The 16,025-nt window shown below is 36.9% G+C and overlaps 1 protein-coding gene across 3 annotated transcripts in view; it reads left to right on the top strand.

Annotated features, from left to right (window-relative positions):
- DMD (dystrophin) overlaps window positions 1-16,025 on the top strand; it is a 1,834,617-nt gene that overhangs the window by 353,099 nt on the left and 1,465,493 nt on the right. For all 3 annotated transcript variants that reach the window (XM_030304767.1, XM_030304766.1, XM_030304768.1), the window contains 2 exons: window positions 11,909-12,091; window positions 12,782-12,963. In XM_030304767.1, coding sequence (XP_030160627.1) covers window positions 11,909-12,091; window positions 12,782-12,963 — 365 coding nt within the window. The remainder of the gene's footprint in view (window positions 1-11,908; window positions 12,092-12,781; window positions 12,964-16,025) is intronic.

The raw sequence follows: 16,025 nt of genomic DNA, 5'->3' as shown, positions 1-16,025 counted from the left end.
TGAGATTTAATATGGGAAGCAAATAGATTATCAAGAGATGGCAAATACTTAGAAAAGATTGATTAAAGTAAGTAAGACTTGGTATGTTTGCATTAGGCATGTTTGAAAGTAGATACGATTGTTAAACTTAGGACTAAGGAGGATAGCGTTAAGAACTGACTTGGTCTTCTCACATATCTTGTAACTGCCTTATTTTAAAGTTACTTTCAGAAAATCCCCAATTCTTCAAATTCCTACTTGTATGAGTTTTCCTACTTGTATGTGTTGACTTTTAAAATTATTGAAGCTTGGGGCGCCTGGGTGGCTCAGTCGGTTAAGCGTCCGACTTCAGCCAGGTCACGATCTCGCGGTCCGCGAGTTCAAGCCCCGCGTCGGGCTCTGGGCTGATGGCTCGGAGCCTGGAGCCTGCTTCCGATTCTGTGTCTCCCTCTCTCTCTCTCTGCCCCTCCCCCATTCATGCTGTGTCTCTCTCTGTCTCAAAAATAAATAAATGTTAAAAAAAAATTAAAAAAAAAATAAAATAAAATTATTGAAGCTTACCAAAATTATTATAGTTATTGTGTTCATCTTTCTTCTCTGGAATCCATGGATCTCATAATATTCCTTTAGCCCTTCAGAGTGACAAGAAGGGATGTTGGTTTGCTGAGGGTCCAGTTTTTCATCCAACACCTCATGGGTGTGACCTCAATTTTCTCATCTGGGCAATGGACCCTCTTTTAGGGTTGTTGTGAGAATTAAATGACATAACGTGTGCAGAGAAATCACTAAGCTGGGTGCTCTGCATTAACTACTTGATGAGTTCTTGAGAAAGCTGTTTTACATATGAATTTATTGGTATTTATCAAAAAAACTTTATTGTAAACTTTATCAATAAAAAGACATATCTTTTATATTAGGTACGTTTAAAATCTATTTGGAAAAACTGAGAACAAACTGAGGGCTGATAGGGGGTGGGAGGGAGGGGAGGGTGGGTGATGGGTATTGAAGAGGGTACCTTTTGGGATGAGCACTGGGTGTTGTATGGAAACCAATTTGATAATAAATTTCATATTAAAAAAATAAAATAAAATCATGAATGACAAAAAAAAATCTTTTTGGGGTGCCAGGATGACTCAGTCGGTTAACTGTCTAACTCTAGATTTCAGCTATGATCGTGACCTCATGGTTTGTGAGTTTAAGCCCCACATAGGGCTCTGTGCTGTCAGTGGGAACCCTGCTTGGGATTCATTCATTAACTCTCTCTCTCTCTCTCTCTCTCTCTCTCTCTCTCTGTCTCTCTGTCTCTCTGTCCCTCCCCCCTCTACCTCTCTCCTGCTTACTCTCTCTTTCTCTCTCAAGATTAAATAAGTAAAAATAAAGACATAAAATAAAATCTATTTAACTCTTTTATTATTTTCTTTCTAAACTTTCATTGCTTTAGAAGGGTTTGTTGTAGTAATGATTACTTATTTTCCATCCTTTTTGATTTTCTATGAAAGATCCTATTACTTTGTTGATGACAATAACCAAGACAAATTTTTTCAGAAGGAGATCAAGAAAAGAGAAAATTAAGAAATGAAAGATAGTATAGTTAAGAGAGGTAATATATGTCCACTAACATGAAAAAGTAGAATAAGGTGTGCCTGGGTGGCTTAATCACTTAAGCGTCCGACTCTTGATTTCAGCTCAGGTCATGATCTCACACTTTGCGAGTTTGAGCTCCGCATCGATTCCTGCGCTGATGGTGCAGAACCTGTTCGGGATTTTCTCTCTCTCCCTCTCTCTCTGTTCCTCCCCAACTTGTGCACCCTCTCTCACTCTCTTTCTCTCACTCAATAAATAAATCAACTTAAAAATTTTTGAAAACTAGACTTAGATAAATTAAAGAAAAGGAAATAATGGTATGTGGCACATGGTATGTGTCAAAGGGAATGTTGGGAAAAATATATATATTTAAAATCATGAATGCTTCACGCCATGATACACTTATTTTCCACACATGATCACTGGTTGAAACATCTTTTATACAAGACCATAAATTGGAAGAGCAAATGAGTTTTAATAATAAATTAAAATTAGATACCTAAAACAATTAAATTCATTTAGTATTTATTAGTTATATGTATGTAGTATCTTCTGTTAAGTGTGGGACAGAGTTCCTGCCTTCAAGGAATACAGAGATTTGTGTAATGTCTAGAAGTGTATACTATGTTATATTTCTTGAAAGTTGGTTAGAGAGTAGATCATAAATGTTTTCAGTACAAAAAAAGAAATGGTAATTATGTGAAATGATGGAGGTGTTAGCTAAAGCTACAGTGGTAGTTACATCTTAAATTTGCACAATGTAATATGTCACTTATATAAATCAATCTGGAAAGAAATTTTTAAAAGTTAAATGGGTTGAAAAATGATGATAATCCCAGAGTCATGGGATCAAGCCCCACGTCAGGCTCTGCACAGACCGTCGAGCCTGCTTGATATTCTCTCTCTTTCTCTCTCTCTCTCCCTCTCTCTCTCTCTCTCTCTCTCTCTCTCCCTCTCTCTCTCTCTCTCTTTCTCTCTTTTCCCCCCTTTGTCCCTGTCCCCTGCTAATGCTCACTCTCACTCTATAAAAGAATAAAAAAGAAAGAAAAATGATGAAACAAAATGAACTGGAACCTTCATTGAGGATACATTTCATACAGGGAGAGTATATTAAGCAGAGAGGCATATGATTTTATGGTAGAAAGTTTATTTTAAAACCACATATTAGCCCTTAGAAATACATTTATCTTTATAATAAAATCTCAGTTCCTAGAAACTTAGGGCATGCTCATGTATTAGGTAGGATATAGGCATTGTGGGAGTAACAGAGACAACATAGTAATGGACTATCTAAGAAACAAGTTGATTTCTCTTTCAGAATTATCAGTATTTTGCTAGTCCAGGCTTTGTAAGAAAGCTTTGCCCATCCAGGGACCAGCGTTTTCTTTGCCATGATACTCTGTCATCCCCTAGGATACTGACTTCATCAAGGATCGTTCACCGTCATGTCTGTATTACAGGCTGTGGGAAGAAGGAAACTACAAAGGGGAGAACATTTTGATTCTTCTTAACTTTTCACCAAGAGGTTGCACATATCCCGTTCCTCTCGCCAGTATTTGGTCACGTGTCACACCTAACTGCAAGGGAAGCTGGGAACTATAGTTTATACTCTGTATAGCCAGGCTCCATAGCTCACCTATATTTTCTCCTATATAAGAAGTGGAGGAGGACAGATATTGAAGGACCAGCAGTCTTTGCAGTGGACACTTGTTTCTGGGTATCAAGATTCATACTTGGCTCCATAACCTTTTGTTTAATAGGTTTTGGGAAAATGTTTTCTTAAAAATAGAAGTATACACATAGATATAACACATATGTATACAGATGATGATAGACCTCTTTTGTCTTCTTCACCAGAGTGTTCAAAGCACAATATATCATTTCTGCAAGACATTCTGTCATAGTGAAGAAAATCAACTTAACTGATACAAAAATGAAAGGCATGTGATAGGAATTATAGAAAGTATAGAGTCCAAACAGTAGATTTGGCACATGTCTTCCTTTAGAAAATATTTACATTACTTACTTTTTGTGCATCTTCCTCTGTCTTATAAAAGAGAGTCTGTGCCATCACCTCGGCTATGTCACACTCCTGTCTGCGTTTGCTTTGTCCCCTTTTTCAGTGTTACAGCAGTGTCTTAGTCTTGCAAGCATTATTCTTGACTTTACATTTGATTTCCGACTAGCAATGTGGATTCCAGATATTATTTTCTTAGTAGTTTCAAAACCGTTGATTGTGAAATTGTGGAAGTGAAGAAAAGAAACAAGACATAGATACATACAATTTTTCAAGACACAATTTATTAGCTGAACCATAATCTTATTGACCTTTCCTGTTAGCTTTCTTTAAATGGACTCATCTTAGGGAAACCTGGGTGGCTCACTGGGTTAAGCATCCAACGCTTGATTTCGGTTCAGTTCATGGTCTCCCAGTTCAGGAAATTGAGCCCCATGTTATCAGGGAGACTGCTCGAGATTCTCTCTCTCCGGTCTCTATCTCTCAGCCCCTCCTGCTCCCCTCTCCCACTTGCACATACGCTTGTGTGTTCTCTCTCAAAATACACAGACATTAAAAAAAGAAAAATAAATGGACTCATCTTATATACTTGACATAAGACAACTTTCAATACAGTTGCTGTTTGAAATTAAAATCCTTCTTAGGTGACTAGGAGATTTGGGTTAGAATGTTAGTTCAGTAACTGTTTGTTTGTTTTTTTTATGAGCCTGAGCTATAACTTCCTCTAATAATTTTATTTATTTTCATTGAGATGTAATTGTCATATAGCATTATGTTTCAGGTGCACAACACCTGTATACAACATAATGATTCATGATATTGTAAAATGTTCACAATAGTCTACTTAACATCCATCACTAAACATATTTACAAATAAATATACATTTTTATTTTATTTTTAAGAAGTCTTATTAAGATATTTTGTGAAAGTGCTGTTTCACAGACTCTGAAATCATTTTCTTCATTAATAGAGATTTATAAAATTGTGATGAAGATAAGTGTTTGTAAACCAAACAACTTGGTTTTAAGTCACAGAACAGCAAATCACCTTTGTGATTTTTGGCATATTGTTTAATTTTTCTGCTCCCATTCCCTCATCCTACTGTGCTCTGTCATCCTGATTTGTTGTGGTAAAAAATGATACAGTGCACGTTAAGTGCTTAACAAATTAACTGACACTAAGTGCCCAATAAATAACGGCAGCTGTTGTTACTGCTTTTATAGATGTAGTCGTTGTTGTTGTGACTGTTGTTTTAATATTGCCCTAACAGGAGACCATAATTTTTTTCTAATTCCTCATTAGGGTTTAACTTTGAACTGAATTTCAGGCCCAAGCAGTATTAAAAATTACCTCTTTGATCGTATGATTAGATTGAATGTCATGTACAGTGTTGCATGATGGATTAATTTGTCATAAATCACTTCTGCAATCATTTTTTATACTTTGAATTATACCCTGGTTTACATGTTATATCTCTGAGGAAACACAGGGGAACTGATGCAAGAATATTTCCACATACTAATCCTAGTTCTTATGAATGGTTCTTCTGTTATTTAGTAAACGAACCACTTCGTTATCCTTCTGTAATCCTTTAGCTTTCCAGCAATCTTTCACTGAACAATAAAAAGATTATAGAATACACCAAAAAATTCACTATCCATGCACTGACTTGACTGTAAAAAAAAGTATGACACATTTAAGGGAGCTAAGTGATAACATTTTCAAATGTTCTTGAAGTGTTTACACATTCAAGAACAAAAGAACTGTTTTTATCCAGGTTAAAAGTCCTATCACATTTTAAGGTGGCATTTGGGGAAGTTGCCAAAATAGGTTGGTTTCAACAGAAATATAAAAGTACTCAGTAATAGATGTGCCCTCTGGAAACGTCCCAGCTATTTTTCTAAGAGCTTTGTGGTTTGCTGGATTGCTGGTTTCACTACCTGTATGTAGCCATTTGATGACTTCTCTCACTTTGAATTGCCAAAATCGTGCTTCTAAAAATACACACAGCTCATTCAACTGTTTCCTCGTAAAAGTCATTTGCCATTTCAGTGAACATTGGTCCCCAAATACAGGCGTTGTAGAACATTTCTTGGAAACTAGAATGTGCTTAACATTTTATTTGCATCATTTCATATAATCTTTTCACCAATCCTATGGAGATACACTTTTATTCTCCTTGTTTTACAGATGGGGAAACTGAGATTTAGAGAGGTTAAACAACTTACTCAAGATTAGACGGAGAGTAAGCTGGGTTTAAAAAAAGTTACATAATGAAGTAGTGTCAAGGCTATTGCTCTATATTTTATTACAACAATTTCTCTCACTGGAAATCCGTTTCCAGACATTTGTCCTAGACATTGCAGGACTAACACATACATTCATTTGTCTTCCCTCATTACTTCATTTCCTCCTCTATACTCTTCCACTTTATGGAATAGCAACATCTTCAAGGAACATAGGTGACAATATCTGTAAGTCTCCATGCAAAAGGACAGTCATTATGCCTCTAAAATGTGTGGAGAATGTTGAATCAATTTTAATGTTCTTAATTTTGAAAACAGCCAGAATTGTTCCATCCGTCCATCGTTATACCTCTCACCTGAATCATTATTTGCCCAGTCTACTGCAGAGAAACATAAACCACTGTGATAAAGATAGAAATTAAAAGAAGATTGAAGCCTAGGGAAAAAAAAAATTAGTTCCATTTGATGATACTGGCATCTTAAGTCATGCATTGATTGGTAACATTTTCTTATGCATATGTCTTCTATAAAAAGCAAAGATCAAATTTCCTAGAAAATTTCCTTTGCTGCCATGATATGTATGAACTAGCCACAAGTTTAGGTAAAATATGAAATACTGTAGCAATAAATACATGTTTTGGGGAGCTGGAACCGAAAGTATTAGCCTGTCTACATATATCTGTTTCTAAGTTCTCTGTTCATTGGGGGAGGTCTTTGAGAGGACATGACTACTCCTTGATCCATGAGCTGGACCGTGGCAATTGGAGGTCCCCTCACCCCTGCCTGTGTCCTTGGAATGATTCCACCTGCCTTCCCCACTCCTAGAGTTGCCCCAAGGATGCAGCTCTGAGAGAGTGATGTAATGTTGAGCCCATCTGGACAGTATATGTGACTGAACTCCATTAAGGTCTGTATGTAAACAAGGCTTGTATGCAACTTCCCTTGCCACCTACCTATCTGGAGTGGCTTGCCTCTTTAATTGGTTTCTCTCTGTCTTCCACACAGATGGATCAATTTTAGACTACACCTGGGAAGCTCCCAAGGAGCTTCAGAACCACCAGTGTTAAAGATGGATTTATAAAGAATGTATTTTCTTTCAAAGGTTCTATTGAAAATGTGCAAATGTGAAAATTCAAGCACATTTCTTCTTTCATGGGTTTACTTGTGCTGAAATTCTAGAATTGTTTCCATTTTTCTTTCCTGACCTATGGAAAATAACTTTTTTATTCTTGACCCGGAACATATACGTACACATATATACATAGATACATATATATGTATACCTCAAACAAAAGTTCAGAAAGCAATATTAATCCTTAATATAAATGACACAGGCTAATATTTGTTTTATTAATTTAATTTGAGTTAATTTTAAGTAATTCCTAGTCATGACCCATTAAATATTCCTGGTCATGACCCACTAAAATGATTTCATGAATCATTGATGAATCATGACTAACAAATTTGAAAAATAGTTGTCTAGACAAAGAAGGAATTACTCAGAGCCCTGATGACAATTTTGACCATAATCATCTATGTATGTAGAGTTGATTTTATGCATACAAATAATAATGAATTGAGTTATTTTTTATTTTACACAGCTTATTCATGTTTGAGTTTAGCTTTAATAAGGCTGTCTTTGCAAAGTTTTTGTTTTATGAACATCGTCAGACAAAACTTTGAGATTCAGAATTTATGAGTACTAGACCTCGTGTCCTTGACTATAAAGATTTGCCTTTTAAAATTGTCTCCAAAATTTCAAGCTTCTGTAAATATCAATAAATCATGAAGTGTTTATTTTATTTCTATTGAAGTGTAGTTGGCATACGATATTTTACTAGTTTCAGGTGTACAACTAGTGATTTGACATTTATGTACATTATGAAATGATCACTGTAATAAGTCTAGTTACCATCTATCACCAGAGTTATTACAATATTATTGACTGTATTCCCTGTGGTATACTTCACATCCCCATGACTTAAGCATTTTATAACTGGAAGTTTGTACCCATCTCCCTGCTTCCCCTCTGACAACCACCAGCTTGTTTTCTGTATTTATGAGTCTGTTTCTGTTTTGCTGTTTGTTTTGCTTTTCAAAAAAGATTCCACATAGAAGTGAAATCATAAGGTATTTGTCTTTCTCTGTCTGACTTATTTCACTTAGCATAATGCCCTCTAGGTCCATCTGAGTTGTCACAGGTGACAAGATTTCCACCTCTTTTACGCCTGAGTGATATTCCATTGTGTATATATGTCACATCTTCTTTACCTACTTATCTAGCAGTGGGGATGTTTACTTTTGTAATCCAAATTGTACATTGGTAAAATGTATTGTGTTACTTGAGTAATAGTGTTGTTTATAATTTATCATTTTGAGAAGATACATTTGAAATCAAGATCATTAATGATTTTTAGAACTTTGATGTAGGAGCTAGGTTAAGGTTCACGTTTCGTAAAGGTTTAATTTAATTGATGCTTACTCTTACAAGTTTTTCGGATCATTTTTTCCACAATAATTTTTTGGCTTTTGAAATCTGGACAGTGACTTAAGATGATAACAGTGGAGTAGGTTGAGTTTCATAATGGTTCTTATGCATATAAGAATCCCATAATAATTGCAGTTATCATGCACTTTCTTGGGTTCTTACAGAAGATCAGGCATTCTGCTAAACACTTGATATACTGTTCTTTAATTTTTACCACAATCTTATTAGGAAAGTATCACTGCTCCTGTTTTACTTAGGAGGAAACTAAGGCTAATGATAGAGCTAAGTAACCTTCCCAGGGTGATAAGACCTCAGACCAGAGTCAAGATTCAAACACTGCCTCCACAGCCCTTGGGTTTTACAACCACGCTCTAGCGTACATGATAATAAAGCACCGTCTCCTCTCACCTGTAACCCAGAGAAGCCAAAATATTCAGAATTGAATTGTATTTTTTTTCACCTACACACAGCGCTGGCCACACAATGTGCAGTACAGTGAAAAATGAAATACAGGGCCCCTTGTTCAAAGAGCAGGAAGGAAAGTGCTGTTAAAATTAAACTATAAAGCTGTTTTCCTTTATTCCATGGTCTCTCTTTCTTGACTTGCCATTGTGTTTTTTATTTGCTGTTTAACTTCATACTGAACAAAGAAAATTAAAATTTTAAAGTATTAGCATGGGTTTTATTGCTCATTGTTACATTGTGCAATTGCGGTTGTAAATGTAAATATAAGACCATTTAACTCCTGCAGAATCACCGGCACTATACAATTTGTATTTTGTAGCTTGTGCATGCCTATGTATTTCATTCTTAATGTGGAAACATTGCACAACTAACTTAGCTGTTTTTATTTCACTTCTTGATAGGTGCATGTTCTACTCGTATTCTGTACGTTCATCATTCTGATGAGTAAGGCAGGATTGAAAGGACAAGGAACCCGGGGTTGCCCTTTCCCTTTCTTTTTGTGTCCTCAATTTCAGCCTAAATTGTTGGCTAATATGGGAACAAAATACAAGTAAAGAAGGGATATCCAAGGGCTCTGTGGTGATTCTTGTTTTCTTAGAATTGCCTTCTTTCTGCCTTTGAAGCAAGTTCTGGTTCAAACAGAAAGCACGAGTTCTTGGGGCTGTTAGTGCCATCGGTCGTTCGTAGACATACTTCCCTTGGACGGGCTTGAGTGTTGCTCCATCCCCGCATAGTGTGTGTCCACCCGAATTTTATGCTCATGGCACATCAGTAACACTATATGCAAATGGGGGTCAACACACATATTATACTTACTTCCCCTGAACATTTCCTTTGTCACCTTATTGGACTTCTCTTCCATTACCCACGTTCAAAGATAACATTATTAAGGGCAGTGTCAGGAAACAGTTAAAACAAGCAAGGTATGTTTCTGAGCCTTGGGGCACTGTACCACTGCTCAGGTTGCACAACTATGAAGCTGCTCTTGACTACATACATCTCCCAGGCTACCTTTGTGTGACTTTTCTCCTCTTAATGCTGACTTTGATATCTGTTATTAATAGTAATTAGGGATGGAGAGAAAGGATACACCATGGAACTTGTTCAAACCCCTAAGACCTTCAGAAATTTGCCTTGACTTGTGCTCAGGGTCCTTTTGCTATTCGAGATGCTAGAGTTGGGTGATCTTGACCTATCAGGATGACATATTTCTGCCAGTTCTCTAGAAACACATGAAGAATGCATCATTTGATGGAAATATCACACAAAGCCCTCCCCCAATGTCTCTCCATCTTAGAGGACTTAATAGTTGAAGAAATTTTTAATAATAAAGTTTCAAAATAGGAGCATTTATTGGAAGAGCACAATTAAGTTGGTGCTGGCAGCTCCGTGGGATAAGGCCCAGCATTGAGAGGGACTAGAAATTCAAGGCAGACCTGTCAGAGGAAAGCCATCAAAAGGGGGGATTTTTTTTCTAGACAAGATCATGCAGTCTCCCAAGTAGCTTCTGGTTGTTCTATGCTGCCTCTTGTTTCCTTTGCAGAACCCTGTTTGTTAGGGCCTGGTGTTTGCTTAGTGTCTTTGGAGTATACAGAAGATTCCTCTCCAAACATTTCTTCAATATTTTTGCTCTGCTTCACTATGTCAACACTTTGTTTGTATCCCCTACTTCAGCAGGAAACCCTCTTGAATGCCATCTTTCTTAAGATATTTGAAGCCCAGCAATGTACCATGAGTGTACTTGACCCAAATAAAAATTCATGCACATTTTCTTATTTACTCGAATTCTTACCATTGGCAATTGCCCTAGTATTAAAGCAGCGGACACATTAGTTACCCCAAGAGTTGTCTCCCGGTACTTGGTAGTACTGGTCCCATTGCTTCTGAATCCCTGCTAACACCCAACCAGGTTTAGAGGTCAGTGTTCCATCCTGGAAACTAACCTGTTATATACAGGTGAGTCTTTTAAAGTCTCCATTACTTATCTTGAGGTGGGGAGGAGGTATGGACATGCCTAGTACTCCCACTACTCCAAAAGAATCTTTCCCCATCAGTTTTCTCCAGTCACTGTACTTCTTCTATACCTTCCGCTAGGTAATGGGCTGAAAGTGGTGGGGCCAGTCTTCTGGTTCCTTCTTAGCAGTACCTTCATAGGTGGCCTGGATCTTCTCGTTAGAATTATGGACTATGTACCTGTTGTTCTCAGCTGTATTCAGAAATTCAGAGTTTCAAGACAACTGTTGGGAATCTTACTTAACATCCTACTAATTAAATATGGAAGCAGGGGCACCTGGGTAGCTCAGTAGGTTGAGCCTCTGACTTTGGCTCTCGTCATGATCTCACAGTTCATGAATTCAAGCCTCCCAGCGGGCTCTCTGCTGTCAACATAGAGCCTGCTTCAGATCCTCTGTCCCCCTCTCTCTGCATCTCCCTCCACTCATGCACTCTCTCTTTGAAAAATAAATTAACATTTTTAAAAGAATGTGGAAGCAAATGCTTCATATTTTACATCTTCTAAGATAATGCCTTCCTACTGAAACCATGGCCTTCTGGAAATAAAAGCTTAATTTATAGAAGTCATCATACTGTTAGAAATTTCAGTTGTGTGAATGAGGTATTTCTGTTTAAATTTCATCTGTTTCCCTCATTTATTTTCAACCCGATAACTTTATTGCTCTTTAAATTTTCAGAAATAGTTCATTCCCTTCTCTTGGGAAGAGATGTTTCCTTTAATGCCATTGCAAAAGTATGTAAATATAATACCAATAATGTTTATGTATAAATGATTGAAAATATAAAATGAAAAAGTTACCTATGGCTGAAAATTGGTAGCATTTAAAATACAGTATGAAGAGATGATGTATTAATTCATTTTTACTATAATCCAGAAAAGCTTTAATGAAATACTAATTTGAAGTGGATTTCAACTGCCATTTGAGAATTTGTGTGTATGTTTGTGAGATGTTAAAATGCAGACTTGGTATTGTATGTGTCTGCTGTTCATGTCTCTGGTAATGCAAGTGGACATTTCTAGCATTTTAAATATTTCATTCGATTTATCATGTAATGTACTGGAACAGTCTGCAAAGATACTCATTGTATAACACCCAATTTATTTTATTGTGCAGCACTTGGAAACTCCTGATGATATTGGCCGTTCATCAATGGAGACTGAGGTAACCCTGGACAGTTACCAAACAGCTTTAGAAGAAGTACTCTCATGGCTTCTTTCTGCTGAGGACACATTGCAAGCCCAAGGAGAGATTTCTAATGATGTAGAAGAAGTGAAAGAACAATTTCATACTCACGAGGTAAAGCAAAACGTTGATGGATGAAACCAAGCACATGACTTGTCATAATGACAAGTCCCTCTTTTTATCTCAGTTACTCTGTGAGATCCTTGTACTTTGGTAATTTAGCTTTTATTTTGAGATGGAAACAAATCATTGTTGATGGGCGTGGGATTCCAACAGCCTGCATTTAAAGTTCTGTCTTGCAGAATGACACTTAAAGTTGCTGAGATCTCATTTTGCCAGTGACTCATGCCAGGGATATGAGAGCCCAGCTCCCTTCTCTTGGGTCAAAGTGATGCTGAGTTATAACAGACGCTCTGGAGGACCCATGTGGTATCAGGCTACACCGCCCTCCATGGGAGACTTTTCTTGAAGTGACACACTTAACTTGCTTTCCGCCCCTTTGCTGTCCTATTTTCTGCTACTTTGGCTCCTTTGCATGTCTTTCTGGGAGCTTTTACTTAGTACATCACTTGCATACAGATCCTTTATCTCAGGATCTGCTTCTGTGGAAGGCGAGGTAGGCTACTAGTTGCCCTTAATTCATATTTAAAACGCTATTGGGTTTTCTTAAATAAAAATTCACATCCTTTTACTGGAATATAATTTACATAGGCTACAAATTGAAAATTGCAAAAAAAATAATAAATTTCAAAACCATAATGATTTACCTAAAGCGCCCACTTTTTCACCTTCTTTTCCTGTCAGGGGTACATGATGGATTTGACATCTCATCAGGGACGAGTTGGTAATGTGCTACAACTGGGAAGTCAACTGATTGGAACAGGGAAATTATCAGAAGATGAAGAAACCGAAGTACAAGAACAAATGAATCTCCTAAATTCAAGATGGGAATGCCTCAGGGTAGCTAGCATGGAAAAACAGAGCAAGTAAGTCTTTGTTTTTAATTCCTAAAAATAGTGAGTTTTGGACTTGTATGATTACTTTGATACAGTTTCTCATTTAAGTTGGGATTCTCAGTTTGCTCCTAGAACATGTAGCTCTTTTTTAGGGCATGTTCAGATTGCATTTTCATGTCTGTTGTATTTTGCTTTTCACTTTTGTGATTGATGTGGAGAGGTTGGATAGAAGAACCATTATCTACAGAACTCTGCTCTCAAAGTTGCCAAAATTGTTGTCGCAGTTAATATTTTCTAAGTTTTTTCCAAAAATTAAAATGTGGCCATGGAAGGCAACAGAAATGTAAACAGGAAACCATGCACATAAAATCATCTGTTAGGCACAGTTGACAGGAAACTTCTCTTCTGAAGGAAAAGCTCTCAAAATATTAGTTTCTCATGTGTTTATGGAAATCCTCTTGAAAAAAATTACTTCTAATCTATGTTTGGAAATCCTTGTGCAAGTACTATATGGTAGTGTATTATTTTAAGAATACATATTGACTTTATCAAAAAAGAATTTTTGAGATATTTGTGAAAATGGCATGTTTCTTATAAAGGTAACAAGTAGATCTCATCATTCTGGATGTGTTGCTTTGATTTATATTGTTAGGTGTGTGTATTCATGTAGAGCCTATCGAGACAAGATAGATTTATTTTTAAATGAAAAGAAATGAAGTGCCAACTGTGGATTTGAATACATTAAGCTAAAGAAATTGTCCAAGCGCCTTAAGTTTACTTAGCTATTATTTATGAAGATTAAAAGCTTTAAACTAGGACCAAAGAAGCTCATTAGATATGCTGGGAAGATTGCTATTTCAGTACTAAATTATAGTGTGACAATAGGGAGGGGGAAAACACATTTTTAAACTCCTGTCTTTTGAAAGAATAAATAAGGCATATGCAGGATAGAATTTTCACAAATATTGGTATTCCAAACCAGGAGATATGAGTCTGTATACATACTGACGTTTTCCCCTGATGTGCCCATTTTGATGATTGCAACTAACCCTAGAAGTTAGAGTTACAACAGCCATATTCTAATAATTGAGTCAGTCTCATATCCATGCCCAAGGGTTGACTCATTTATTCCCCCCATTTATTATCATAAATTATAAGATACAGAACCTCTCTTACTTATGGTCGTGTCTCAACATTCTTCAGGTAGCAACTTCCTATTTTCACTGATCTGTGCAACTTAACGTAACCTCAGATAAAATTTGCTTGTCTTTAAAATCCTATGGTAGAACCACTGTCTTCTCCTTCCTATGTTCTCTTTTCCCATTCCCTCCTGGAGGCTAAGTGCCCCCATCAAACCCTCAATCCCTGTTTAAAATTTTTTTAATGTTTATTTATTTTTGAGAGGCAGAGAGAGAGTGCGAGTGGAGGAGGTGCAGCGGGAGCAGGAGACAGAATCCAAAGCAGGCTCCAGGCTCTGAGCTGACAGCACAGAGCCCATTGCAGGCTCTAATTCATGAACGATGAGATCATGACCCAAGCAAAGTTGGATGCTTAACTCACTGAGCCACCCAGGTGCCCCACCAATCCCTTTTTTTAGGTAAGACTGACAATATGGCATGAAGTGTTCATGCTAATCAATTAATTACCTTTGAGTTGAGTTACAAGAAAAGGTGAATTCAACTTAAAATCCCAAATTTGTAGTCAGTTTTAAAAGCAAGGTTACTTTAAAAAATGCCTGTCTTGAAGGGATATCTACTATTAGATGATAGATAATAGCATAGATACACATATGTGGATAATAGTGCACATGCCCATATTTACACACATACACATGCACAAACATGCATACATACATATGTATGTATGTGTGTAATTTCTTTACCCCCATCCTGCTGGAGGATGGAAAAGCTAAAATAACAACATCAGTCCTTAGCTCAGATTGGCATAAAACACCAGTTTGTCCTGGGGTCTCTGGGTGGCTCAGTCAGTTAAGCGTCTGACTCCTGATTTTGGCTCAGGTCATGATTTCATAGGTTCGTGAGTCCAAGCCCCACATCAGGCTCCATGCTGTGGAGCCTGCTTGGGGTCCCCCCCCCCCGTCTCTCTCCCTCCCTCCCTGCCTCTCCCCTGCTCACTTGTGCACTCTCTCTCTCTTTCTTTCTCTCTATAAATAAATAAACTTAAAAAAAAAAACGTTTGTCCTGAGGGAAGATTTGGGCACTTTGGTATGTGTTTAAGCACTTGGAATGATTATTAGGAAGGCAAGGGCGGCCTCTTAGCTGGCATAGTTTTTGCTAAAACATAGAGTTTTGAAAATGAGACACTAATATGGAACCACCTGTAGCACACAGTCATTTTTGGACAGTTTACTGAAATACCCATACACAAAGTATGATTTTGCAAAGCAAATCCAGAAATCTTTTGTAAGGTTGTAAAAGTAAGTCTTCCATATCACTTTCCCTAACTTTGTGTGTATTCATGCATAAAACCTATTAAAATCTAATTGAGATAAGCCATTATGCAAACCGTGCTGGACCTGATTCTTAATAGATTTTTTTGAAGGAACCAAAGAGCTAATTATGACAATAGGATATCATCAGTATTTAAAAAAATAATAATAATTCTAGGTTTTATTTCATGCTTTTATAGATTGCTACCCATTCACTTTCTATTCTCATGAGCTTTGTTGATGATGAGCTTCATAGGGAGCATCACCTATTCTTTCCAAACCTCTGCATCCTATGAAGTAGGAAGGCATGATAAATTGCTAGCAAACAAAAATGGATCATTCTGCATTTCTCATCTCTCCCTCCCATAGACAGAGTGTGGATAGACCCCATCCCAAGTTGTCATCCCTGCCTAAGCATAGATTTTGTGATGAGAGGAATGATAATTAAAGTTTGTCTGGGCATATAAGATATAACCGAAACCATGCTAGGATTCTTAAGTTGCTATCTTTTAATGAATGTAAAAAACAAAACAACAAAAAAAACTAACTGGGAATACATATAAGCTTATAACTATATATTATGTATATATTTATATATGTACTATAATTATACACACACACACACACACACACACACGAAACT

The sequence above is a fragment of the Lynx canadensis genome, chromosome X (assembly GCF_007474595.2).
Source record: "Lynx canadensis isolate LIC74 chromosome X, mLynCan4.pri.v2, whole genome shotgun sequence".
NCBI classification, from domain to species: domain Eukaryota; kingdom Metazoa; phylum Chordata; class Mammalia; order Carnivora; family Felidae; genus Lynx; species Lynx canadensis.
This window is presented reverse-complemented; position numbering and strand designations above follow the sequence as displayed.